This window comes from Lycium barbarum, chromosome 9 (genome assembly GCF_019175385.1).
Source record: "Lycium barbarum isolate Lr01 chromosome 9, ASM1917538v2, whole genome shotgun sequence".
Lineage (NCBI taxonomy): Eukaryota > Viridiplantae > Streptophyta > Magnoliopsida > Solanales > Solanaceae > Lycium > Lycium barbarum.
Genome location: NC_083345.1, coordinates 19061841 through 19087979, shown reverse-complemented (window position 1 = coordinate 19087979; position 26139 = coordinate 19061841). Strand labels below are relative to the sequence as shown.

Genomic DNA, 26139 nt, shown 5'->3' with positions numbered 1-26139 from the left:
TTGAGCAGCAATTAATGTTTAATCATGCTTTTAAAAAGTGTTTCTACGTGTATTTATTTCTGAAAAGTACTTTTCAAAAAGTGCTTCTTCATAAATTTCATGAATAAGTTTATCAAGGATTTTGAGAAAACCCGACATAAGACTCGACTTTATTTTTTGCTTTTTCTATTTCTTTTCTCGTTTTTTTATTGGTTTACATGAGTAAACCATCTGTATCTTTCTTGTTCCACTAGCTAGAAGATAAATGAAATTTTTTCCCTTTTGTTATTATTTATTTCATTATGTCAAAAGACCAGAAGTTGGAAACATTATTTTTTTCATTCTTTTCTTATTAAGAAGTCATAAGTAGTGATGAATCAAACGGACCTTCGAAATGTTCATCTTAAATGGTACAGTAGTTATTTATTCTCACCCAATAGCTGCATCAGATCTGAAAAACTATTTCTATTACTCCTAAAAATACTTATTTTCTTCCTAAAATCTAATTAAACACCTTATTTTTTAAAATAAATATTTTTTAAGAAAAATAAGCTTAGTTAAACAGGTTATTAAAGAAAAGGAGGGTGTACTCTTGTTGACTAATCTCTCTTCTTCGGACATCATTTCCCAAATGAATTAATGATACAAAGACAAAAGATAAACTCTCTGTTTGTTCTCTGCCCCTGTTAAAAACTTTATAATTCATCATCTTCATCTTCATCGATTTAATTTTTCTGCCATTCCTTCACTTTTATCAACAAAAAATTATATTTAAAAAAATTAACACTATTCCCCTTCCCCAGCCTAACTTTGGAAAGTGAGTCAAAGCCTGCTGCTACTGCTGCTACCCTGTATTACTACTTTTAGTAATTTCCCTTTTTGTGGCCTATTTCAAGATTCATACACACAAAGCCTAAAAGCTTGAATCCAAATATCCACCTTTATGTTCTGTCATACAGAGTCCTTTTTTGCTGTGGAAATAATAACAAGTTTGTTGTACAGTTGAAAAAAAGTAGTAGTAATTTTGTTGGTGATGGGTTCGAAGCCGTGGCTACATCCGGCTCCAACGTATCGTATATTAGAGACGTTTTGGGATACAGATGAAGATGCCCCAGGTCCACGTTGTGGTCATACTCTTACTGCTATAGCTGCTACCAAGACTCATGGTCCAAGACTCATACTCTTTGGTGGTGCCACTGCTATTGAGGGTGGCAGTGGTGCTGCCCCTGGCATAAGTAATTCTAATTCTTCTCTTGTGACCCAATTGTTACTTTTGTCTAAAGATTGATTCTTTGTTGTTTCTTGAATTGACACTTTGCTTAATTGGTATGAATCTTGATTAGGGCTGGCTGGTGTAACCAATTGTATTCATTCATATGATGTTCTTACCAGAAAATGGACCAGGTATGTGTGTTGTACATCTCTAATTCTTCTAGGATCTGCTTCCATCTTCCTCTCCTTTTTTTTTTTTTTGGGTGGATGGGTTTAAACAGGGATTTGGAAACTATTTTTATAGTGGTGGTAATGATTTAGTGTTTCTTGAATTAACCAGACTTAGACCTGCTGGTGAGCCACCTTCACCAAGAGCTGCACATGCTGCTGCTGCTGTTGGAACAATGGTTGTATTTCAGGTGATTAGAAAGAGAAATCGAAGTATGTAGGTTGTATTGTTAGTATTAAAATGATCATTAGAAACAATAACTACTAATATCTATTCCTATTGTGTTTTTTTGTTACTAGGGTGGGATAGGACCAGCAGGGCATTCAACTGATGATCTTTATGTGCTTGATTTGACAAATGACAAATTCAAGTGGCACAGGTTAGCTTCTGGATATGCAGTTGAATTTCTTCTCCCTTTTTCAATTATTATACAGCTCTTGGTCCATGACTAATTACCTTGTTTGTTTCTAGAGTTGTTGTTCAAGGTCAAGGTCCTGGACCGCGGTATGGCCATGTAATGGACTTGGTTGCACAAAGATATCTGGTATCCGTCAGTGGCAATGATGGTGAGCACAATATTCCTATGAGTTACTGATCGACTGGATGTAATTTTTTCCTATTACCACATCAGAAGTTCGAGTTTGCATTCCTTCATTTTGAACACAATCCACTTCAGGCTATATTCATTATGACTGTGAGCAGATGAGGACCCCCCCCCCCCCCCCCCCCCAAATCGTAGGGGCACCACAGGTTTGGTGCACCAAAAGATGGGATTATAGAGAAGCACTCTAGAAAATTAGGGTTTTAGGGAAAATCAAAGCAAGAAAATATATAAATGCACTGGCTAGTTTAACCCCCCTCCCCAAAAATAAGAGAAGATGTAAGAGCAAAAAATACCCAAAGTAAACTCTGATTTTATAGAACATTTATCAGACCAATAATGTTATGCGAGAGTGAGGGTTGGCCTCTTAGGCCAAACATAGTCATATGATGAATTTCCTGGAAATGCAAATGCTTAGGTTGATATAAAGTATACAAGATTAGAAATTATCAAGTTTGACAGACAGTGCAAGTGGCACATATGAAGATGTTAGAGTCCTATATTGGTTGAGGGTATGTGTTGTTGTCTCCTTATATTATGTTAGGTACCTTACCTCATGAGCTATTTTTAGAATTGAGTTAGGCCTAATATCTATTTTCTTAACATGGTATGAAGAGTGAGACCCGTCCTTATTTTTGGTTTACTAAAATGTTGGGGCCTTATATTGTCGTGTCCTTGCTCCTAATGTCTGATCCTGTGTTTGGTTGGGGGGTGGGGGGGGGGGGTAATTAGAAATTTAGAATCCTACAATGGGTTGAGGTCTCGAGGATATGTTTGTTTGTCTCCTTATATGGTATTGGGCAATCCTCATTTTAAAAGCTAGCTTTTTTGGTTTAACTTAGAGCCAAGGTCTACGTTCTTCACATAAGATAAAGTGAAGAGCACCTAAGGGTTTGACCTAGTGGTCAATGAAGTGGGTTGAGAACCATGAGGTCTTAGGTTCAAATCCTAGCGGAGACAAAAACACTAGGTGGACAAAGTTACCCGATACATATGCTGGTGGGAGATAGCAGGTACCCTGGGCTATTAGTCGAGGTGTGCTCAAGCTGTCTGAACACCACAGTTATAAAAAGATGAAGAAAAGATTGCATGGAATAGTTTAGTCATGCCTTATGTAGGCCTCCAGATGCTCCAGTCAGTCCGTATGAGATGTGAGTTAAATGTATAAAAAGGATATGATATATGAGCAAAATCACTTGAAGTATAGTTGTCTCAAAAGACCTAAAGTCTCGAGGAATCTATACAGATTTAACAAAGATTAGAACACAATGGAAACAAAGTAGGAGCATGATGCCAACAAAGTGTTTGTATAGGTGATGCCAACTAGTTGGGATTAAACTGATCGTTCATGTAGTGATAATTGTGAGATTTAGAGAACCTCTAATTTGCCCAAGCAAAAATATTAAGTATTCGATGAAATGACCTATATAGAACAGAATTAATATAGACGATGCATATAGTTGGCCAGCCCCGATTGATTTGGGATTGAGGCGTAGTTCATTGAATGATTGTTTTCTCACTGACTATGTAGTCATAAATAAATTTCATATTTGGAATCACATGATGGATAGTTATGTCTTGATCTAGCTTAGTTTTCCACATTTTTACTCCAATGGTGTCATAGCATGATCTGACCGCCTCTATTTTTCCTAATGTTTCAGTATCAGTGTGATGTATCCATAATAATGTGAATTTTGAAGATTAGCTATGCACATTTTATTAACAGTTGCTGGGCATACGGCATACTTAGGAGCAGAAAAAGTAAATATGCAGCTGTAGCATCACTTTATCATCTCACAATCAAAGGATAAACTGTTAAATTTTTTTATCTTTATAAATGCCTGTAACGTGATTGATTAAAGATGATGGGAAGACTCTTTTCCTTGCTCTCCCAACTGCTACATAATCCATGTCCATAATTTTGAAACAAGCTGACTTGGTTGAATAGTGAATGCCGTAACTCATTTCTGCAAGGTCTAGCTACTGCAGCTTGCCTTTCTTCATATGCATTAAGAGTTCTATGTTGAACATATATATGCTGCATGGCGTTTTTAGTTCTTTGTCACTTAGCCCTCCTTGTATGTACTCGATATGTTTGATTTTCATTTATTTCCAGGGAAAAGAGTTCTTTCTGATGCTTGGGCCTTGGATACTGCTCAGAAACCTTATGCGTGGCAGAGACTGAATCCAGAAGGTGATAGGCCGTCAGCTAGAATGTGAGTCTACATTGTTTAATCTCAGTTCCAAGAAATCTTAGTAACTTTGATTCTCTGCAAGGGCTTGAGTCGCTTGACCCATTTAGGACATCTCCTCAATCTCTCTAGTCAGATCACCCATGTGTCATCTATTCCTACCTCATCATTGTCTCTGTTGGGCAGCTACACTGCAACTTATGGTGTTCTTTCACTTCTTTGTATTTTATTGCCGAAGTACATATCCACTTTTATATATATCCCTTCACATATTTGCTATGAAAATGTGTTTTTATCCTCGAATTGTTCATTGTGAAAACTGTCTGGTGCTGCTATCGTCTCCCAGATATTATTCTTGGCATACCCTCTCTGAAGTAGTTGACAGTAAAATGTTTTTGGCTTGATAGCTCCACCAAGATGCTGCTTCTAACATAATTCTCTCCTTCAATCTTCCCACACTAGACTTCTTTTGTCTTGCCTTTTCAATCTATGGCTGCCTCTCTCTCTCTCTCTCTTGTTCTTTTTACTTATTATTTGTTCTTAGTAGCCTACGTACTCATTCATGACGTGGTAATGGTACTGTAACTTCCTAGTAGATCCTGTATTTCTGAAAATTGATGTCCTTGTAGGTATGCAACAGCTAGTGCTCGGACCGATGGCATGTTTTTGCTTTGTGGTGGGAGAGATGCTTCAGGCACGGTAAGTAAGTTGTTTATATAGTCATCAATGTTTAGACTGATAAACTCCTCCATTGGCTTGTTTCCTGCTTTGAACTAGCAAGTTCTTTTTAGCTAATGCACACAGTTTTTTAGATTTTAACTTTATTTTGTATGGTATTTTAAAATGTTAGTCAAGTTATGATATGTTGTGGCATACATACGAAATTAAAGTAGCCGGTTTTAGGTGTCTATAAGCTCAATCTTCTTGAATATGTAATCATTCTTTCATCAGTATATTGCTGTTGAAGCAACTAATAGTCCTAAACAAGGAGGGCCTTTGATACTGTTGGTTACAAGCTAGATATAGTGCTTTTGATATGTAGCCTTCTAGATGATGTGGTTGATGATTCCTGGATGTGCCTCCATGTGCAGCCCTTAGCAGATGCCTATGGCCTGCTTATGCATAGGAATGGCCAGTGGGAGTGGACTCTTGCACCAGGAGTGGCACCATCACCAAGGTATCAACATGCTGCTGTAAGTACTACTCCCTCCATTCCATTTTATGTCAAAGTGTAAGCTAAATATATGAAAATACCAACATTATCCTTTTAATTGAATGGTGGTGAGGTTTCTACATTTCTTGTCATATTCTCTCTTTTCAAAAGAATGAACTTCTATATTAAATGGGTCCAAACAAGTTATATCATTAAGGATAAAAATGGGAATGCTAGGATTAAATAGCTTCCAAAAAGAGAAACGTGTCATTCTTGTTGGGACAAACTAAAAAATGTGTCAGGGAGTAATATTTCTGCAGTTTGGGTCATGTCTATCCTGTTTGTCCTCCACAGTCCTCACTTTTTCTAATATATTCTGAATAACATTTTTGCTGGTGATTAGGTATTTGTTGGTGCAAGATTGCACGTTACAGGAGGTGCTCTTAGAGGTGGACGTGGAGTAGAAGGTGAAGCAGCTGTTGCAGGTAAATGTGGGATTTATCCTTTTGTGCATAATTTGATTGCTTATATGTTGTAAATGGGATGTCATTAAATCTTTTCAACTTTATTGCCTTAAAAAGTGTTGGACACAGCTGCTGGAGTTTGGTTAGATAGACATGGACTGGTAACTGCTTCACGTGGTAGCAAGGGCCAAAATGACCAAGATCCTTCTTTGGAGCTTATGCGTCGCTGTCGCCATGCAGCTGCATCTGTTGGTGTTCGGATATATATCTATGGTGGTCTTAGAGGAGGTAATGAATGCAACTGGCATATGCAGTTTTAGACTGTTCGAATGATGTCTATTCTTCTCCTTTTCAGAACCCTCTTCAACTGGTTAATCGCTGTACACTTATCTTTCAGAATGCTTGATCTAGTGATAAGTGTCCTTCAAAAAAAGTGTATTTACATGAGTTAAGCTATGAGAAGATTAAGGTTTCTATAAAGGTCTGTGGCTAAGCAAAAAATCTCGTAGCACTAAAAGGATTGTCAAATGCTCAGAGTTGATTCACTTTCACCTACAGATGTGATACAATGACATTTTTCTTCTTTATTGCACTTTTGCTTATCCTCGAGAAATCAAATTTTAGATGGATTTTACAAACAGCAGTCCAGCATTAGATAAACATCAAAGAGAATGATGAACAATGAATTGGGAAATTTGTAAGCTAAATTCAAAGTCACATGTCCATTCTGAAGTAATAATAAGCTACCTAATGAGCTTTTGGTGGTATAGATGTCTCTTCTGAGGGTCTATTTTTTATGCATGCCTACCACTGTGATGACCATGTCATTTGCTTTCTGCTGTCTAATGCTAATATTCCTCATTTTGTCTTTATTTTTTGCTTCTTTTTTTTAATCATTATAAGCTTAAGAAGCGTCGCATCTTCTGGAATATTCTTAAGTAACAGGAAATCATTTAAACCGGTTTGCATATGCTGTCATTCACCTAGCACTTTCATATTTTTGCCGTTACACTGACTTATCAACTAGTACTTCAGTATTTTTTTCTTATTAGTGCTAACTTTCCTTGTAACACTCTACTCTCTGGGCAATTTGTTTTACGGTGTTCTTAGATCAGATTATTTTTGCTACAGATACACTTCTGGATGAATGTCTGGTTGCAGAAAATTCTCCATTGCATTCTGACATCAATTCGCCAGTCTTAACGTCTGAGAGATCCCCATCCATTGGCTCAACTCCTGATGGAAAACCTGAGACCCACCCATCTGGTGGGTTGAGGTAATATTCGCTTTATCTCTAGTTCTTGATATCATTTTTCATTCAGTTCATCCTTGTAATTTGGAGCATCAAATCTTAACAGCATGGATAAAGATTCTATGGAAAAGTTGACCAAGGATTTTGCTGCTGAAGCTGAGGCTGCTAATGCTGTCTGGCAATTAGCACAGTCTGCATCTGCCACTCCTGAAGTAACATCGGTCTCTGACGAGAGCTCTCAAGTTCCAGACACCGCTTTTGAGGGTAGCGATAGTGAGTCAGCTGTCCGCCTCCATTCTAGAGCTGTATGTACTCTGCTCTGTTGCCTAGTGTTACTTTATTTGGCGGATGGTGAAATCACTTTCTAAATACTGCAGGTCGTAGTTGCAAAAGAAACTGTTGGGAACCTGGGGGGAATGGTGAGGCAATTGTCATTGGATCAATTTGAAAATGAGAGTAGACGAATGCTTCCGTCATATAATGATATTTCAAATCCAACAAAAAAATTCGCACGGCAGAAATCACCTCAAGGATTGCATAAGAAGGTGAGCCCCAGCAAGCTGCAACAGATTTTTTCCTTCTCAAACCTTAATGGTTTAAAGACAGTATTCTCATTTTGTTAAGATTTGTTATATTCCTTTTTCTGATCTTTATTTGTCGGGATATGTAATCTTCTATTGCTGTATCGCAGATCATATCCACTTTGCTTAGGCCGCGAAATTGGAAACCACCTGTAAATAGAAAGTTCTTTCTTGATTCATATGAAGTGGGTGAGCTTTGTTATGCAGCTGAGCAGATCTTCATGCATGAGCCTACAGTTCTTCAATTGAAAGCTCCTGTCAAAGTGTTTGGTGATCTTCATGGACAGTTTGGTGATCTGATGCGGCTGTTTGATGAATATGGATTTCCTTCCACTGCTGGAGACATTACGTAAGTCTGATCTAAGCTTGACAATTAGGTTTTTCTCATTTGAAGTAGCTTTGACTGCTCTGAACAATTTCAACTTAAGCTCGTGTTTTAAGTTTTAGCATAATACTTAGTAGTTGTAGTAGCAGAGCAGTAGAATAAATCTGCCATGATTGAAGTGTTATAAGATAACAGATGAAAAGAATGTCTCCCATACCAGCAGCGAGCTACAAACTTAAAGATGACGGCTCACCCTGCAAAAGAAAGATCAGTTTGCTTAGCATATGACAGCTTAAATAATTTTGATTCCTCCTCTCCAGCTTAAAGCCTTAGTTAAGAATTCTGTGGAATGGGGGTGGTTAGTGGTGATGGGGTGGGGATAGGTTGGGGTGGGGTTGGGAGGGGGGTGGAGCTGTCCGTACAAAAATACATCTTAATGATATTAAGACTTTGTTGAAGATCTTTAATGATTAAGATCTATTCAGACCAAATAAGTGCTTAGATCTTAATCTAACAAATGCACTTAATGGCCTAAGGTCTGAACCATTCGGATTCAGACCTCCATTAAGTGCAAACAAATGAGGCCTTAGTGGGTAACCCATCTAGTACACTGCTTACTATAGTAAGTCTTTCTTCCAAGGGGATAACTTCTTTTCACATTTACCAATCAGCCCCTGCCAAATCTTTTTACCACTCTGTTTAGCACCAAGTAGCAGCCTCAAATATACAGTAGGTAGATTCTCAACCTTGCAACCCACAATTTCAGCTTACTCCTGTACGCATTCTGCACTATTTATAGCATATATGGCTTTTTGCCAAGTTGATTGTCAAACATGAAACTGCTTGAAATGCCAATAGAATAGCCCTGAGATGTAAGAACTGCCCTCTATCAGCTTCACATAGAAAGTCAACATATCTAACTCTAAGAGGGGTGTATCCCATCCAAGAATCCTGTCAAAATTTTGTTCTTCTGCCAGCCCCCACTTTGATCTCTACGTGTGTTTCAAAGTTTGGCCATAGAATGTTAATGTATTATCAAAGTCACAAACCATGTGAAGAGTTGATTGGATTAGTACATCATTCCATTTGACCTCCATATTTGTGGAAAATTACCTTTCTCCATAACCATTTTTCCTCCCTTCCATATCTCCACAGCCATTGTCTAGATATCTATATATTTTGCTGGCCAATACGCTGCAGACTGTTTATTATCCTATTAAATACTGTTTCTTGTGCTTGAAAGATCAACGTCTTGATCCCTGAGGTCCGCCATTATTTGCAAGATTATTTCTGCTATTATTTCATTGCCTATAAACTAAAATTTTGATGTCTCTCTTTCTGAGGCTAGAAGATGTTAACAGTTTGTAACAATAAAAAACTGTCTACAGTTTGAAGCTTTTTAACTATTTATGTAACATTTAGTAGGCGTTTGGACATGCGATTTCATCTCATGAGATAAAATCCCAAATCATCCAAAAAGGCATGATTTGGAAATCCAAATCATGATTTCAAATTTTTAAATATAAAAGTTGACCCATAAGTTTAGATTTTGTAAAAATAGATCCATAAGTTGATATATATATTTACCAACCATTTATATCAGATATTAAAACATCTACAAGTTGGTAGTATATTTAATTTATAACAAATTTACTCTTACCAACCATGTGGGAGGATTATATTAAAGAGTAGTTACACTACAACTCATGTTCAATTTTCCATTGTATTGAACTAAAGTTTGATCAATTGATGTTGTATTTTTTAGAAAAGGCCTTATAATAGCGTATTAATTTTGTTTTGAACTATGACTTGCTCATTTGGTAAGATTGTCTAAGAATTGGGAAAGTTTTAATGGTTTTCACAACTTGTGGGGTTTTTATGTCTATAAGAAAAAATGCAACTTAAGAAATCCAAATTGCATGTCCAAACAAAACTTCAACTTCAAATCGTCATGATTTCATTTCATGACTTCATCTCATGATTTCAAATCATGTCCAAACGGCTCCTTACTATTGTACTCAAATCTCCTGTTATCAACTTCTCTAGTGCCTGATGACCACTACTTGTATGGTTTTCAGTTACATTGACTATTTGTTTCTGGGTGATTACGTTGATCGAGGACAACACAGCTTGGAGACAATCACTTTACTCTTAGCTCTAAAGGTAATCCTTGCCGTTGTCTAACACGGCACTTTCCTGTAATGTATTGACATCCCTTTATCTAACCAAATCACTCACTTGTTCTGAATTTCAGATTGAATATCCAGAGAATGTACATTTGATAAGGGGGAATCATGAAGCTGCTGATATAAATGCACTTTTTGGCTTCCGCATTGAATGCATTGAGAGAATGGTAAGTTAGAATGTCAAATATATGTACTACGTTTGTCAAATCCCGAGTTTTGAAGGTTGCAGTTTACCCGAAGACTTGGTTGCAGACAGTTTTCTCAGTCATAAAAAATGTGTGTTTGTGTGTATTGGGCTATTCTAATGGAATACATCCATGTAGGGAGAGAGTGATGGAATCTGGGCATGGACGCGTTTCAATCAACTTTTTAACTATCTTCCATTGGCTGCTCTCATCGAAAAGAAAATCATCTGCATGCATGGTGGCATAGGGAGGTCAATAAATTCAGTTGAGCAGATAGAGAAGATAGAGAGGCCAATAACAATGGATGCTGGTTCGATAGTCCTAATGGATTTGCTATGGTATGTTACTATTTTCAAAACCATAAGGCAGGGTAATTCAGGGAAAGATTTTTATGTCATTGATTTTATTTGCAGGTCCGATCCCACAGAAAATGACAGTGTAGAAGGATTAAGACCTAACGCCAGAGGACCTGGTCTTGTAACATTTGGGGTATGTCACGCTTTCCTTACTTGAGTTCATCAGTTCATTAGTTCAACTTGATAATTGATAGTAAAAGTTTCAGACAGTCCGCGATATGATAAGTCATATTTAAGTGTCATATTTCGTATTCCGTTTTTAAAATTTTATGGTCTTCACTGAAATTTTTTCTTATTTTAAGCTCAATTTTTATTCGTTATTCGTGATCTGATCCACTATACTGTGGATTCCTAGAAGGATGCACATGTCTACTTTCATATGGGAGCTTATATTTTTCATGTCAAGATTCACATACAAACCACAATGTGGTCTTACAACAATTGCGGCTTTGATGACTTTTCAGCCTGATCGGGTAACTGACTTCTGCAAGAAAAACAAACTAGAGCTGATTATTAGAGCACATGAGTGTGTTATGGATGGATTTGAAAGATTTGCCCAGGGGCAGCTGATTACTCTTTTTTCTGCCACCAACTATTGTGGTATGCATTAAATACTAAAGTTTTTTCTTTCCCTTGTATTAGAGTCTGCATTCTAACCAAGAAACTACATTCAGGAACCGCCAACAATGCTGGTGCTATACTAGTAGTAGGCAGAGGGTTGGTTATTGTTCCAAAGTTGATCCATCCTTTGCCGCCTCCTCTTCAATCCCCTGAAACGTCTCCAGAACGAGTCATGGACGACACTTGGATGCAGGTACTAGGCTACTTCCTTTTTCCTATTTGAGCAGATATTTGGTTTTACAGTTATATTGTTCCCTACTAAGGTTTAATAATACATGTTCGTTGTCTTTAGGAACTCAACATTCAAAGACCGCCTACTCCTACTAGGGGTCGTCCACAACCAGATCTTGACCGGAGCTCACTTGCCTATATTTGATGCCCGGTCATCTATTCTGGTTATTTCATTTTGCTGTGTTTTGGAGTTGCAAATTCCATCGGCGATGCATTCATAGATTGATTGAAAAGTCAGCGCGGATTGACCATGTATATCTCTGTAGTCTTCAAAAGCCCTTCTGTATTCTACAGATACTAGTCAGAAGGCATCCAATGCTGTAACATAGCTGGAGAGGTAGAGGTTTAGCTGTTAAAGAGTGTGAGAAGTTGATATAGATTAGCATTAATGATGTTTAAACAGGGTTATTTATAGTGAAAGGGAGTATTGTTAGCAGAGTGCTAGGTGTTGTGATGTAAAAAGCCATAGATATTTTATTCTTAAACTTAATCATCAGTGTGGTTTCTCCATATAGCGTCTGCAATTATTATTTTGGTGAAGTTTGAGAATTCGTCTACATTGCATGTACGAGATCATGTTGCAAGCCTTTTAAGATTCAAATATTTGGGTTTCAATCAATAAGAAAGCATCAACTGCCTGAACAATATACAGTGCATTGCAGTGCTTGGTACAACTGACCAACAGTAAACTTCACATTGATAAGCAATTCAAACTAGAGAAAAGAAACAAATAAACACTGTTTTGTAAGGTCAAATTATGTGACCAATCATATCTCATTTTTCAAATTTACTTTCGTACGTTATACAGGATGTTGCATGAGAAAAGTAATCTTGTACATCCTAAACCTCCACAATGTACAGGGAGCAAATGACTGAGACTTGTCTTTCAGAATCTGGGCATGCTTTCTGCAGAAGATCAAGGCGTGCACCATGCATGGTTGGGCGGGGACTATCCCGAGAAATCTGGCTGTTCCAACAAGATTTCAGAGAACTGGATAGCTTTCCAGTTCAGGCATCAGCTATAAATAGCCTGCTCATTGACAGCACCAGAAATTATAATGGAAGGCCTTGCATAATCTTCACAGGACCGCCCAACATGTGCACCTCGAATTTTCCTCAGGAATTATCAATCTGCAACTGTTCAGCAAGGTGTTACCAGCTGGAGGATAATATAGACAATTAAAACATCTAAGGAAACATACACTCCCAGTTTTTTTTTTTTTTTAAGTACTTGGAACATGAACTCCAGTGTGCAAACATTGTAATGGGTGTTCGCTTCTATAATCTATACACAAAAACAAGTTTTGGTAAAAAAGTTTCAAGAGGTAACGGAAAAAGGGTCATAAGTAATTCTTACCCGGAACTGAGCTGCTTTTGATTCACCGAGCAGGCAACACAAATAGTTTGTTGGACTGCCACAAGACTCGCATGAAACCAAATTTTCTTTCAGCCTGATCAAATGACGTTCCAGTCAGGTCTGATGGGTAAGGAAGCTCAGCAGACCTCTCGACCTTGAGATCAATAACATCCACAACACACGTCCCTAGCTCCTCCAGGTCCCTTTGATACCACTTGCCACTGACTTGACAAACCTTTCCTCTTCCAATCTCTTCTGCATTCTCATTTACAAGCGCAACGTACTGCCCTGCCATACACTTTGCTGGTTCTGTTGAAGCTACAGGCACAGCGGCTGGGTTTTCTGTAAAACAAGTGCTCGTTGAGGGGCCAGTTACCCTCTGTGCATTTTCTCTAGCAGCAGAGAGGACACCAACATCCTCGACAGGACTGCCAGGTGAGTCACAGGGAGGCAGCATGAGCGACCCACCTTGTTTGTCTGGATTATCCCCTTCAGACAGCATACGACCATCCTTAGCAGCACGAGCTAGCCTCGCTTTCCTATTATTTAGCCTGTATGTGTTCAAAATAGAAATGATTCTCCAGCGTGAGGACAAGATAAGAAACATACCTCATTAAATCAGATTGAGACCTATTTGTATGCTTTTTTTTTTTTTTTCCTCTCGCGGGGAATAAGTGGCTTATTTGTGCATTTTCTCAATAGATGGCACACTTATTAGCTAGGAGTAAATGCAGCTAAATAACGTAGCATTTTCATACACCAGTAGAACTCTGATAGGCTCTCACATAATTCTGGGAGCAACACATCAAACCCTCAAGACCTTTTTGTTGACTCAGTACATCATTAGAGGTATCTATCTTTTACAAGGTAATAGGATGTGCAACAGTGACTTAGGTACTTATGGATGCTGGCACTCATATTGGGAAGGCAGTACACAGGTGTAAAAAAAAAAAAAAAGAGAGATATATCAGCATTACCAATTCTTGAGCTGCGACTTTGTAACCTCTGATCCCTGGAAACAAAGCAGGAACCTTTTAGGGAGGAAAGACTAATTAATAGACAGAAAGAGCAGAAACGGAAAAAAATACATGGGCCTAGCAACATACATACATGAACACTTAATTCTTCAGACCAATATTCTAATAAAGCTTTCTTTCGCTGCATATCAGGTTCATTCACAAGGGCATTCTCTATAAGTGATATCTGTTTATCGTTCATTATAGTTCTCTTTCTCTTTCTTTGTTGCTTCTCTTCATTCTGTGCAGCTCCAACCATTTCATCCTCTCTAACCTCTCCAGGACCATTGCAATTTATCTGATCAACTTTCCCAGCTTGATCTGTCGGGTGCCTACTTCGTGTGGAGCTGGAATCGGACCCACTAGTTTCCATATGCTGAGTCTCAACATCTTTGATAGCTATAGATGTAGCTATAAATTTTTCTTGTTCTGTCATTTCACCTTTTGTCCCACCCTCAGCTGATTGACTTTCACCTTTGATCCTGGAATTCAGTTGGTTCAATCTTTGCAGAGACGAATTATCCAATATGTCCTCTCTTGAGTTTGCACTTCTGTTGTTAAGATCCAGGGCTACTTCCCTGAATTGAGGGGACAAGCATCCCCCCAGATTCTGAGCCTCCTGGAGAAAATGAAAATGTTAATTCCCAACTAAATAAATTAAAATAAAGCCAATTAAAGAATGAAAACAAAAACCACTAGAATAAATTGGTAAAATAAACTTCAAGCCATCATTATGTCCAATTTAACGGAATCCTTCAGTCAATTGAGTCACTTGACAGGAAAATATCATTTTCTGCTAACAAAGTGGTCAGATTCTGCAACAATCATGTGTAGTTCAGAAGAAATTCAAATTCATGATTTCCTCCCTGTAGAGATTTCCAGACTATTGAGGAGACGTGCATACGCAACTTCTTATCTCTTTGCCAAACAGTAAAATCTATGTGCTTATGACCATATACCACCTAAAGTAGACACAACCAATGCTCTCCTCCTCAGCGAAATTTATGTGCATACAACCATTTCTCATAGAATAAACAACACCGCTTCCCTCTCCTCGGCCAACTGCTCTTCTCCTTCAGCATGTGTGTCTAATTCCTGGTTTTTCACATTGTTACTGTATGAGAAACTATGTCTCCAAGTTGACAGGAACACAATCCTCTAGATAAAAGGATCACAGAGATTTAAAATGTCCAGCTCAGTGCTCTCTAAAATTTCTGCCAACTAAAGTTGCCAACCAGAAATAGTCAGGATCTCATGTTGTCGTTATTCTGCCGCCTAGCCAAAACCATCAAACTTTCAAGGATAAAGAGTAAAGAGCAGCAGAGGTTTCCTAGTTATCTTGAACCTCAACTTACTTATGTTAGATCCTAGAAACATTTTTAAACAGTGAAACAGCACCCTCGAACCGCATTTTATTTATGTTAGGTCCTGGAAATGTTATGTCTCAAAGAGGGAGATCTCTTTGCCACAGGACGGGGCCAGGTGCACATCATGTCACCAAACGAAGACTAACTTTGTAAAACTTAATCTCACAACTTAATGATTATTTGTTTAAAACTTAATCTCTCAACTTATTGATTATTTGTTTAAAACTTAATCTCTCAACTTATTGATTATTTGTTTATTATACTAGTTCTTGATGAAATATTTAGTTGTCATACATTTAATTTAAGAGAATACCACCCTGTTGATCCTACTTTGCCCAGCCTTACCTTCAGAACTGTCCATACCCTCTTATCTCCCCCCCACCCCCCACAACCCAACCCGGCCACCCCTCCCCGCCTATGTTGTGCCCTTATCCCCCTTCCAACCAGAAAGATAGACGACAGACACATTAATAAAAATTACCACCCAGCCCCCAAAACACATCTACCTAAGGATGATAAACAATTGACCAAAGTAACAAACTCCACTTCATCTTATCTCTAAAACTGCAAATCAGCATCATCATTCCCCAGTACCTTTTCGGTAAGCAGCAACACAGTCCATACACCTATTATTCATTCAACCACTCCTTTCACTAAAAATCATAATCTTGCCCTTTAGATTTTCGAAATGAATTATTCAAAGTTTCCTGTCTGTTGTACCCATGGCTTTTTAATCTTTCTACTTTGTGCAGGTCTTTATTTTGTTTTTATTGATTTCATTTGCTTTAACTGATTGAAGCTCTATTTATATTTTGTATTTTTTATTTCTTAGATCATGAAGTTTTTTTCTAATACATGCTCAGGAAAGAATAAGGAAGAAAATAGTGGTGGGCAATATATGGGGGCTGAATGGCTAACAGAGGTAAAGCTGGCTGTAAAGAGGCTGTGTATGCACCACCCCAGGTTGGTGGTGTCAGAGGCTGCCTGGTAGTTCGGGGCGACGATAAAGGAGTCACGCAAACGAGGAAGACAAATTCCTTTGTTTTTTGGTTTCAATTAGGAGGAAGAGCATAAACAACAACAACATACCCACTATAATCCCACCAGGTGGGGTCTGGCGGAAGAAGAGCATACAGGATTATTATTTAGTTACCTGAAGCACGCCACTTTCTGGTGACAGAATTAATCAGATTACGCACTCCTTAAGTAAGGACTTAATGTGACATTTCGTTAATTATAAAATCATTTTCACATTTATTCCGAGGAACAGATAATTAGGTCTGCAAGAAATATAGCTCGCAGGTGAAAAGTCATTGGATTACACCAAATTAAATCCAGAATACACCTAATTATCTTCTCTGAGACTCAGTTTTGACAGCTTGTCCCAAGACAATATTCCTCAAATATGCTTCCCTAAATTTTATCCAGCAGCATAGTTCAATAACACGTTCAATTGGGACAAATGACAATATCAACAAGACTACTAAGAAGGGACAGGAAATGCTCCACAGCAGGAGTTCAGTGCATAAATAATGCAGTGTATATAACTAAGGGAAAAGAAGGATTTATACAAAGAAAAAAAAAACAAGGAGAGACTAGAGGATTTACTTGAACTCGATTTTCTCCGAATGCACGGGGAGTAATCAGAGATTCCAACTCTGTGATGAACACCCTTCAGAAAAAATGTGGCAATATCAGTATTAATTTATATTAGAAAAGAAAATGATCTAATTGAGTTTCTTGCATAACCTTTTTATGAGATGCAGAGCTTTCAATAGAAGATGTTGTCATAAAGTCTAATGAATCAAGTAACACAGGGTACCATAATGAACATTTTTGCAGTTGCAGAACACGACCACCACAAAGCAAATCATAAAAGATGGAACAGGTTCAAATGTGAGAACAAGAAAGATTCCAGATTATTAGTCACCTTAAGAGCTGCACGTCCTCCTCATTCAGAAAAGTAGGTATCAGAGACTCTGCATGACTTAACAGGGAACCTACAAGGCACAAGTCAGTCAATGGTAAAGCACATGACTTAAAACTGAATGACATTCTACAAAATAGCGATGCCTACCAAGGTTTCGGCTAACGGTAGCTGCTTTTTGAGGATCAATAATGGATTTAAACCCTTCTGAGGTTTCGGAAACTTTTGTTCTCAAACACTGAACGAACTTGTTAAGAAAAAGATCCTTCTCCTCTGCAATCAGAACTAGCATGATTTAGCAAATAACCAGGCAGCAGTACTATACACCAGGACAGTCAAGAACGTGTTATACCCTTGCAGATATCAGGAACAAAACAGTGTAGATTTGCTAATACTTTGACCAACAACGATGTTCTTTGATGTGGATAAGACAGTCGAGGTACATTGGAAGGAACAAAAGTTGACTCTGTGCTCATAGCATTTAACTGATCAGAAAATGGAAACAAATCCAATACCCATCCAGCTGCTGCAAAAGGATCATATTCTAAAGTAGCATCTTCTTCACGTATTGGAAGGTCGGATGAGCACCAAGTAGAAAGGAACTCTCCATGCGCGACAGAAAAGATTTCCGTCAAAACTTCAGTCTGAAGGATATAACAAGGTAAACATGAAAAAAGGATCTCTAGGTAGATAAAAACAGGCATGGACATGGTGCAGCATTTCCGAAAAAAGTAATAACGTTTCAGGAAAATCCTTTAGCAGCTATTATAGGGGGGAAAATATCTTCTTACAAAGTGAGTGGTGATGAATGACCGAAAATTTGAGTCGTCAGAGAAGATGTCAGCTAGCCGCATTGCATTGAGTTGTAACTGTCCTTTTGGATAATTTTTGTCAGATGGAGCGACAGATTGTTGGAAATCCATTCCAAACATTTTCTTCAGTAAATTAAGAACCTAGACCAACAAAATTGTCAAACAAACCGTCTTCTTTGATAAAATCAACTTTCCAACTACAAAGATAAGTAGCAGTATAGACATCAGTACACTAGCATGCAGTTTGAGAAATATTTACATCTTAACAAGCATCCCGCAGGCTATAACACATAGTATCTGAATGACTGATCTGAACCTTTTTAAAGCAGCTATTTTTATTTCTGATGGGAACTGTTGAGCTTTCAAAGTGATTTCCATAAATTGCCTTTCCATCACAAGCAGGTCAATGCCACCTCATGCCATTTTTTTCTACGAGCAATTCCTTTATCCTATATGTAAATACCCCTTCCTATGTAATGCAATCTCCAATCAGTTATCTACTTTGTAACATGGAATAAGGCTTCTCTAATTGAGAACAGACAGTACACAATCCCTCCCTATGCTGGGTTTTCTTTAAGATAGAGTGCACATGATTCATCAACAAACAATCAACCCACATATCATCAGAAATCTAAAATTTTGAAGTATCCTGGAGCTTCCATGCAATAGCCACCTCATCACATTAAAGAGGATTTGGAACATGTGTTGCTCCAAAAGGGGCATTAACTTTTAGTTTATCTTTACCAGTATGAAATTAACAATTTTGTTTCATCTTTCTAGTTTTCCCCAGATACCAATTGTGGGAACATACTACTGGGTATGTTTTTGTTGTTTATCTTTCTAGTTTTCTTGAATTGTTAATGTCCTTCATCTATTCAGTCTTGCAAAAATTAAGGTTAATTAACATAAAACAGGAATTGTCAAAATAAATATGGAATGCATGTAGTGCTCACTGCTCATGCCAACAAGATTAACTGCAAATGAATGAGGTTGAGCTTCTATAGGAATATCAGTTAATGTGGTTTATTATCTGTTTGGTGTCTGCATATAGGATACGAATTAATTGAACTCATATCTTGGTCTTTATCACACTAACCAGTTGATAGCACAAAAGCTCAAAAGCTCCCTAAACTATCACTGTTTGCGAGTTTCATACTTGAACTATAAGGTGTTCACTGAACCCATTGAACTACCATGAACTCAATATTAAAAAACCCTCCGGAGGAATATGACATGCTACGTGAATATCACGCTCCAAAAGCACCTCCAAAGAATTCCAAGTGTCATTAAACGTGGAAAAAAATGTGAGTCAATAGGTTAAAAAAAAACCTAAACTATTACCGTCTACGAGTTTCATACCTAAACTATGGGTGTCCACAGAACACCCCCTGAACTCACTGTGCCAGGTAGACTCACTTTTAGAACTTTTTTCATCTCCTCACGCCTCTCAACAAGTTATCCCATTACATTTCTCTACATATTCAACCGGGGGGTTTTAAATCTAAAGGGATAGTGATAGTTTAGGGGGCTTTTAACCTTATTCACTCAAAGGGTAATACAAGTCAGTGCGATGAGTTTTGATTAGGGAAAGAGATGATAAATCTGACACCTTTTTTTATAAATCAAGAACACTTGGTCATTCAAGGGCCACGTGGAAACCAGAAGATCCACTGGTCAGACCAATAGTGAATCATCAACGAGAGAAATTGCCATGTCTACCACTAAATTATTCACCTCTTGGATTAGCAACTTTAAAAGAGAAAAACACAATTAGTGTCCAGGCACAGACCTCGAGAGCAATAGACTTTGCTAAATTAAGGCTTGCAGGAGTACTTGCAACTTCATCCAAATAAGATAGGCTCTCTGCTTCACAAAGATTCAATAACTGCAGAAAATAGTGCATTAAAATTTATTCCCATAAGAAATGCTTATACTAACTGTTCTCAGCAAATTTACAAAGATTACAAAGCCTCAAGCAATAAGAACAGCCGAAGACCCCACTATCAGTTCGACTTACAATAGATAATACTTTAGATTTCAGTCTTGATACAGCTGCAACAATTGAGGAGGATACTGTAACTACGGGAGATACATCTAAGCGCATGACAGCTCGTGCCAACAAAAGAACTCCGCCTTTGCTACTCAACTCCTGCCATTGATTAAGGACATCCAATTCATTATGAAGAAAACACACAAAGTTGAAAATAAGAATCTTTTCAAATTCATCAGATAAGACAGTTAAGAAACACATTGAAGACTTCAAATGCTTGCAAGAGTTATGAACAAAAAATCATCACAATAAATGCTAAAAAAATCAGTCTTCATCAACAACTACTACTACTAGACCTCAATCTGTTTTATAAGCTTGTAAATATAGTTTCATAGTTCGGTAAATGCAAAAAAGGAATGGACACAGACTCGAACAACTTAAGTGAGATAACACAGCAACCACATAGTATAAGTTGGGACCAAGACAGCTAGAGGAAGTTGAAGATAGGTAATCAGTATTCTCTCTTGAACTTGCAGAAGCTACATTTGGTCAAAATTAATTCTGTTTTTATATCATATTGTTCTAGTGAGCTAAAACTTTATTCCAATAATCTACTTTATACCATAAAGCATGTAAAGGGAACAAGGATGCTGAGTAAAGAAAGCAGGTTCACTTGTGCATCATGTTTGGCTCTATTAACAATTGGAGACTCACCCTACTAAGGCTAAACCTGAACAACAAAAAGGCATTCTTTTTCCAAGTTTCCAGCAGTTATTTTTGTTTCAGGTACTATATCTAATATAATTCTTGGGAAAAACCTTATTCTTAACAAGATGCTGAACTTGCAGAAGTTACATTTGGTCAAAATTAATTCTGTTTTTATATCATATTGTTCTAGTGAGCTAAAACTTTACTCCAATAATCTACTTTATACCATAAAGCATGTAAAGGGAACAAGGATGCTGAGTAAAGAAAGCAGGTTCACTTATGCATTATGTTTGGTTCTATTAACAATTGGAGACTCACGCTACTAAGGCTAAACCTGAACAACAAAAAGGCATTCTTTTTCCAAGTTTCCAGCAGTTATTTTTGTTCAGGTACTCTAATATAATTCTTGGGAAAAACCTTATTCTTAACAAGACGCTCCCGAAATGATTTCTGCTGACATAGTGACTGAAGAAACTGTACAGAAGCCTCACACTGCTGGCAGAGATGGTTTAAAGTTTCTTCAGCTTTAAGACCATATTCCTGCTGGGAATGAGCATGATCAGCCGATAAACTCCTCCGCAAAATTTTAGTATCAGCAGTAACAGCAGCAAAGGCAGCATCCATGAGTACATCTACCTGCCAAAGAAAGCAGATCCTCAGCCCGAGAACAATCTTTCAAATACAAAAGTAATGATACAAGCACCACATTCTTGTTTTAATCCGGCGTGTGGGTCTTGTATTATTCATAAGCAAAGAAATTTACCTTGCGATATCCAAGCAAAACTAGAGTAAGATCATGCCATTGTGAAGACATACAGACAGTCAATAAGTACAGACTGGAAGCAACCAGTGTGGAATGCAAAAGAACCATATCATTAGAAACCTGAAAATTTAAGCTAGTGTTAAATATTGCTCGCCACAGTTATGAGTTAACAGATAACTACAAAGATAAAAAATCCAGGTGAGGGGAAAACAACCTTACTGTAAGTACAGAGAATAACAAGAGAATAGAAGACGAGATCAAGCAGCTGTTCTGATACTTTCACATCATCAAGCAATATCTGAAAAGAGTACATCAAAATTTCAGCGCGATCTTGTTCTATTGTCAAAAGATACAATAGCAAATGCTCATGATACGCTTGCCGTTTCACGGAATATACAAGTATATGTGCCCTCACAACTATTCGCTTCAAAGATTGTATGTGTATATATTCTATAGGAGTTTTAAGTTATTTTCTCAATTATATAGCTGTAGAATGTCAAAAGTGAATCTTTTGGGAAGAGAAATAAATTGACAGGTCACAAGATTAGCAACTCAACACATTAACACTCAAAACAGCAACATAGAACAAACATATTCATGAAATAGATTTTACATATTCAATAACTACATTGTTCAATGTATTTGTGAATGTAAGAGATAATTGTAGTCAACGAAAAACCATGTAACTCCCAACTAGTAATAGTGTCATTAGAATGAGCACACGGACAACTAATTATTTATGATTTCTTTGGCATTAGCCTGTTTAACAACCTTTCCTATTTTCTTCTCCTTTTCTTATACCAATAGCTTAATATTATTTTTTAATGACTACCAATAGCTTAATATTATAGAGAAATACAAACACTCCATCTGGCCCAGAAGGAGCACAATAGAATATAACAAACATTAAATCGGCTCTTGTACTACCTAACAGTTATGTAAAACAAAATAAGAATTGTACTTAACCACATAAATAAACAAGCAAATAAGAAGGTGCCAACCTGTTCTATTTTTGGATGGCGTGATGCTAGATCACTCAAGGAGTGCAACAGTTGAAACCCAGATAGCAAGTATTTTAGTAAGCTTGCATTTGCTTCCGATGCCAAAATTACCGCAATAAGGTGCAAAGCAAGATATCTTGCAAGTTTTTCCACATCAATCTACAAACTTAAGAATATGTCAGAATGCGTAAAAGACTATAAGCCTAATTTAACCATTATTTACCACAGTGGCATGGCCATTAAGAGTTCCAACCTGTATGTTTAACCCATTTTCAGTTAAGTGTTGAAGGATATTGTTTTCAGCTTCTCTTATAAGCCTGCTTAGCTCCTGAGAGCTGAGACCATGTAGACCTTTCACAGCTGAAATCAGGTCAAGGGCCTATTATCAAAAGAATTATATGAGTTAAACATGTAAAATAGAGCATAGCAGAACTGTTGATAAGTAGTCATATGGCTCTCAATCCCAAACTAGTTTAGGTTGGCTATGTATATTCTCCATATCCATTCTGTTCTATCTGTGCTCATTTCATTCCAATGCATAGTCCATCGAACTTCTACTTATCCAAAACCCCTTATTTATTAGAGATACTATCCATGCCAGATTACATAATTAATCTGATGGCGCACAACATATTTCAGCAGCTCAGAAATTTGTTTCTTGTGATACAATGCAACTAAGTTTACTATTTTTTTAGCATGCAACAAATATGTCCCTCTGTGTGATTTCACGAGACCGGTAAAAACATTTCAAAACAGTAACCACAAAGGGAGAGAAAACAAAAAGCATACATACATACAAGATAGTAGCTGTTCCTTTTGGGTTATTTCCTTCTCACACTTTTTTCTTTTTTGCTCGTCCCTCTGTCTCAATTTATGTGAAGGGGTCAAAACACTTAATTTTGACTATGAACTCGGATATAGATTCTTCAAAAAATTTAAAATATATTTTACATATTCAAAAACTACACGAAAAGTATTACAAGTCAATATAGCTAATGATTCAAAAAAAAAAAAATTGATCAGGTAAAGGTATTTTCATTCATAAACATGGCCAAACTGGCCGTATACATGGGTTATACCACAAGGTAAAGAATCTACAAAATATGATTCTCTACAAACTCAGCCCAATCATCTATACAACAAGGAACTTCCTGTTTATACCAAAAGAAAATAAGGGCTCCTCAACTGAGAGAAACTCGATTCTACTCCTTCAAAAGCTCTCCTATTTCTATCCACATTAAAGCAAGTGGAACCATGTTCCAAGCCCTTAAAGAAAGAAAAAACGGTTTGACTCCCCCAAACAGTAACACCTTCACATAAAATGGTACGGAAGGAGTATTAAGGGCCTGTTTAGCCATGAGAATTATTCACTTTTTCTTTTTCAAAAAAAAAATCACTTCATTTGAAAATCAGCGTTTGGCCACGAAAATTCCAAACACAACGTGGAAAACACCTAAAAACTAGTGTTCACTTTTTTCACTTTGAGTACTTCAAACAACCAAATATTATTTGCAAAAACTATAACCAAACACAACTCCAACTTCAAAAATTCCAAATACAGTGAAAAATATTTGGTTCCTATGGCCGAACCCCTACTAAATTTTCCCATTCTCCTCCATATTAACTATCACACATGCACACTCCTTACATACCAAATAACAGTGCCCCTTTAAAACACCAGAAACTTAGCTGCTACAACAACAACAACATCATACCCAGTGAAATCCCACAAAGTGGGGTCTTAGGAGGGTAGAGTGTACGCAGACCTTACCCCTACCTTGGAGGTAGACCCTCCGCACACGAACAAGCAATTTAAAGCAGTATATATATATATATATATATATATATATAAATAAATAATAAAAATTAGTTGCTACTACATCAAAAATGAATAATTCACTTTATTTTTATTTTTTTAACTTACAGGGTGAATTGGTCTTGCTTGGTCAGTGCTGCATGATGCTCCTTCTTCTTTCAAGAGCCTCATTCTTCAAATCCACCACCCAAAAAGCTACCAAATTTCAAGAAAACAGAATGCTACAACCCAACTGATAAATGGTTACCTAACCAAGCAAAAAAGGGTTAAAATTCTTCATAAAAAAAAATCTCAGAAACAATGGTTACCTAACCAACCAAGATTTGTAGCAAATCAAAAAGGGTTAAAGAAAACCCAATGCCCAACAAGTTTAAATTCTTTAAGACAAAAGAAAAAAGAATAAAAATCAAAACTTTAAATCAAGAAAGATAAAAAAAAAAAAAAAAAAAGATAGAAGCAACGAGACCTGAGCTTTGTGAACTGCAAAAATGTGAGTGAACAATAATGACTAGTCTTCTTGTAATTAAGCTTCGATTATATAATAACTCAAGAGAGTCCCAGTTGACTGTTAAATCTTAGTATAAGTTATTTATTTTTTCCCTTTATATATAATAAAATACAAGTGGCTATTCTTTCCATTTTGATTAATTTGAATGAATAACGAATACTTGACATCATTTTAAATTTCTTACACATGTTTACAAATTTCATGATTTAATTTTTTTTAAATTAGTCATAAATTAACTTTGATACAAATATTAATATTCTTTTTAGATAATAGTTTTATTTTTTCTTGCATATTATTTATACATTATTTAAGTTATATTAACATTTTAAATACATGTTTACTCAAACATCATCGCATAGATCAAGTGAATTATGTGAAAATCGAAATAATAATACTTTTTCTGATATATTAAGTTTTGTTTATGTTTTTTTATCAATATGAAGATGATCATTTTTATTTTATTTTTAAAGGAAGGCTGCATAATTTCATGTGTGATTTTTAGATTTTTATTTGTTTTGCTTATTATTCTTGCCTATTCCTATTTATAAACCTTATAAAAGAACCATATTTATTCATATAATAATTAACTGAGTTTAAAGAATTTAGGGTATCGCGTATATACTTGGCCCTATATATATGGGCACATTTGAGGAATATTCGAGATTTTACTATTCACAATTATCATTTTCATGCTAGATCTGATTGTAAGAGTTGTTTTATTGAACGTTGTCTGATCTATTTATTACTTTGATGAATAACCGCTTCAAGATTAATACAATCTCACGTAGATCTCCAACACCGCTATATTATGATTCAGAAATAAAGACATCCCTGTATTTTAAAATAAAAATTTAATACCCCTGTATTATGAAAATTCTACACAAATATTAACATCGTTCAAATTCCGTGATCTTTCTTTATTTATTTTTTCATATAAAAATTAACTAGTTTCTCGACACGTGCGTTGCACGTGTATGTCAGTGTCATGGAATACATGCTATCATAAAATAGTATAGATATTATTTAAACAAATTTTAGAGTAATTAATTCTAGACAAAAGAATATAGTAAAATTTTATGTAAATGTTTAATGTGGATTGTTGTATCATCACTTATTCACCATTCGGCCAATTGAACCTTCTCAAACTGTTTCTTTTTAAGAATCAAAAAGATTTATGCCAAAATAACAGATGCCAAGATGAACAAAAGTCCTTGGACACGAAACATTTTAAATACATATTTACTCACATCATTGCATGAACCAAGTAGAATTATGCAAAAACCGAAATAATAATACTTTTTTAGATA

At 36.6% G+C, this 26139-nt stretch overlaps 2 protein-coding genes across 4 annotated transcripts; one reads left to right on the top strand and one right to left on the bottom strand.

Annotated features, from left to right (window-relative positions):
* The first annotated feature begins 544 nt into the window (after positions 1-544).
* On the top strand, positions 545-12077 carry LOC132609297 (serine/threonine-protein phosphatase BSL1). The gene is made up of 21 exons (XM_060323202.1): positions 545-1214; positions 1323-1383; positions 1532-1610; positions 1720-1799; positions 1892-1986; positions 4138-4237; positions 4843-4912; positions 5305-5406; positions 5770-5851; positions 5948-6118; positions 6962-7106; positions 7189-7387; positions 7460-7627; positions 7774-8012; positions 10067-10151; positions 10243-10341; positions 10498-10697; positions 10773-10848; positions 11180-11315; positions 11390-11529; positions 11629-12077. The coding sequence occupies exons 1-21, from the start codon at positions 1013-1015 to the stop codon at positions 11710-11712; spliced, it is 2613 nt and encodes an 870-aa protein (XP_060179185.1). The 5' UTR covers positions 545-1012; the 3' UTR covers positions 11713-12077.
* An 85-nt stretch (positions 12078-12162) lies between these two features.
* Positions 12163-24920, bottom strand: LOC132609296 (nodulin homeobox). 3 transcript variants are annotated; one of them, XM_060323199.1, is made up of 18 exons: positions 24791-24920; positions 24433-24571; positions 22762-22887; positions 22509-22667; positions 21722-21805; positions 21508-21627; positions 21162-21380; positions 20064-20195; positions 19836-19931; positions 18026-18187; positions 17587-17878; positions 17385-17507; positions 17238-17307; positions 16916-16979; positions 14035-14559; positions 13902-13936; positions 12925-13475; positions 12163-12704 (listed from the first exon to the last, which is right to left on the bottom strand). In XM_060323199.1, exons 2-17 carry the CDS (start codon positions 24493-24495, stop codon positions 12947-12949), a joined length of 2799 nt encoding a protein of 932 aa, XP_060179182.1. In that variant the 5' UTR covers positions 24496-24571; positions 24791-24920; the 3' UTR covers positions 12163-12704; positions 12925-12946. The 3 variants fall into 3 exon arrangements, with proteins under 3 accessions (XP_060179182.1, XP_060179183.1, XP_060179184.1); XM_060323200.1 differs by having other exon boundaries at positions 12163-12698; XM_060323201.1 differs by lacking the exons at positions 22509-22667; positions 22762-22887; positions 24433-24571; positions 24791-24920 and having other exon boundaries at positions 21727-21790.
* Positions 24921-26139: the final 1219 nt, after the last annotated feature.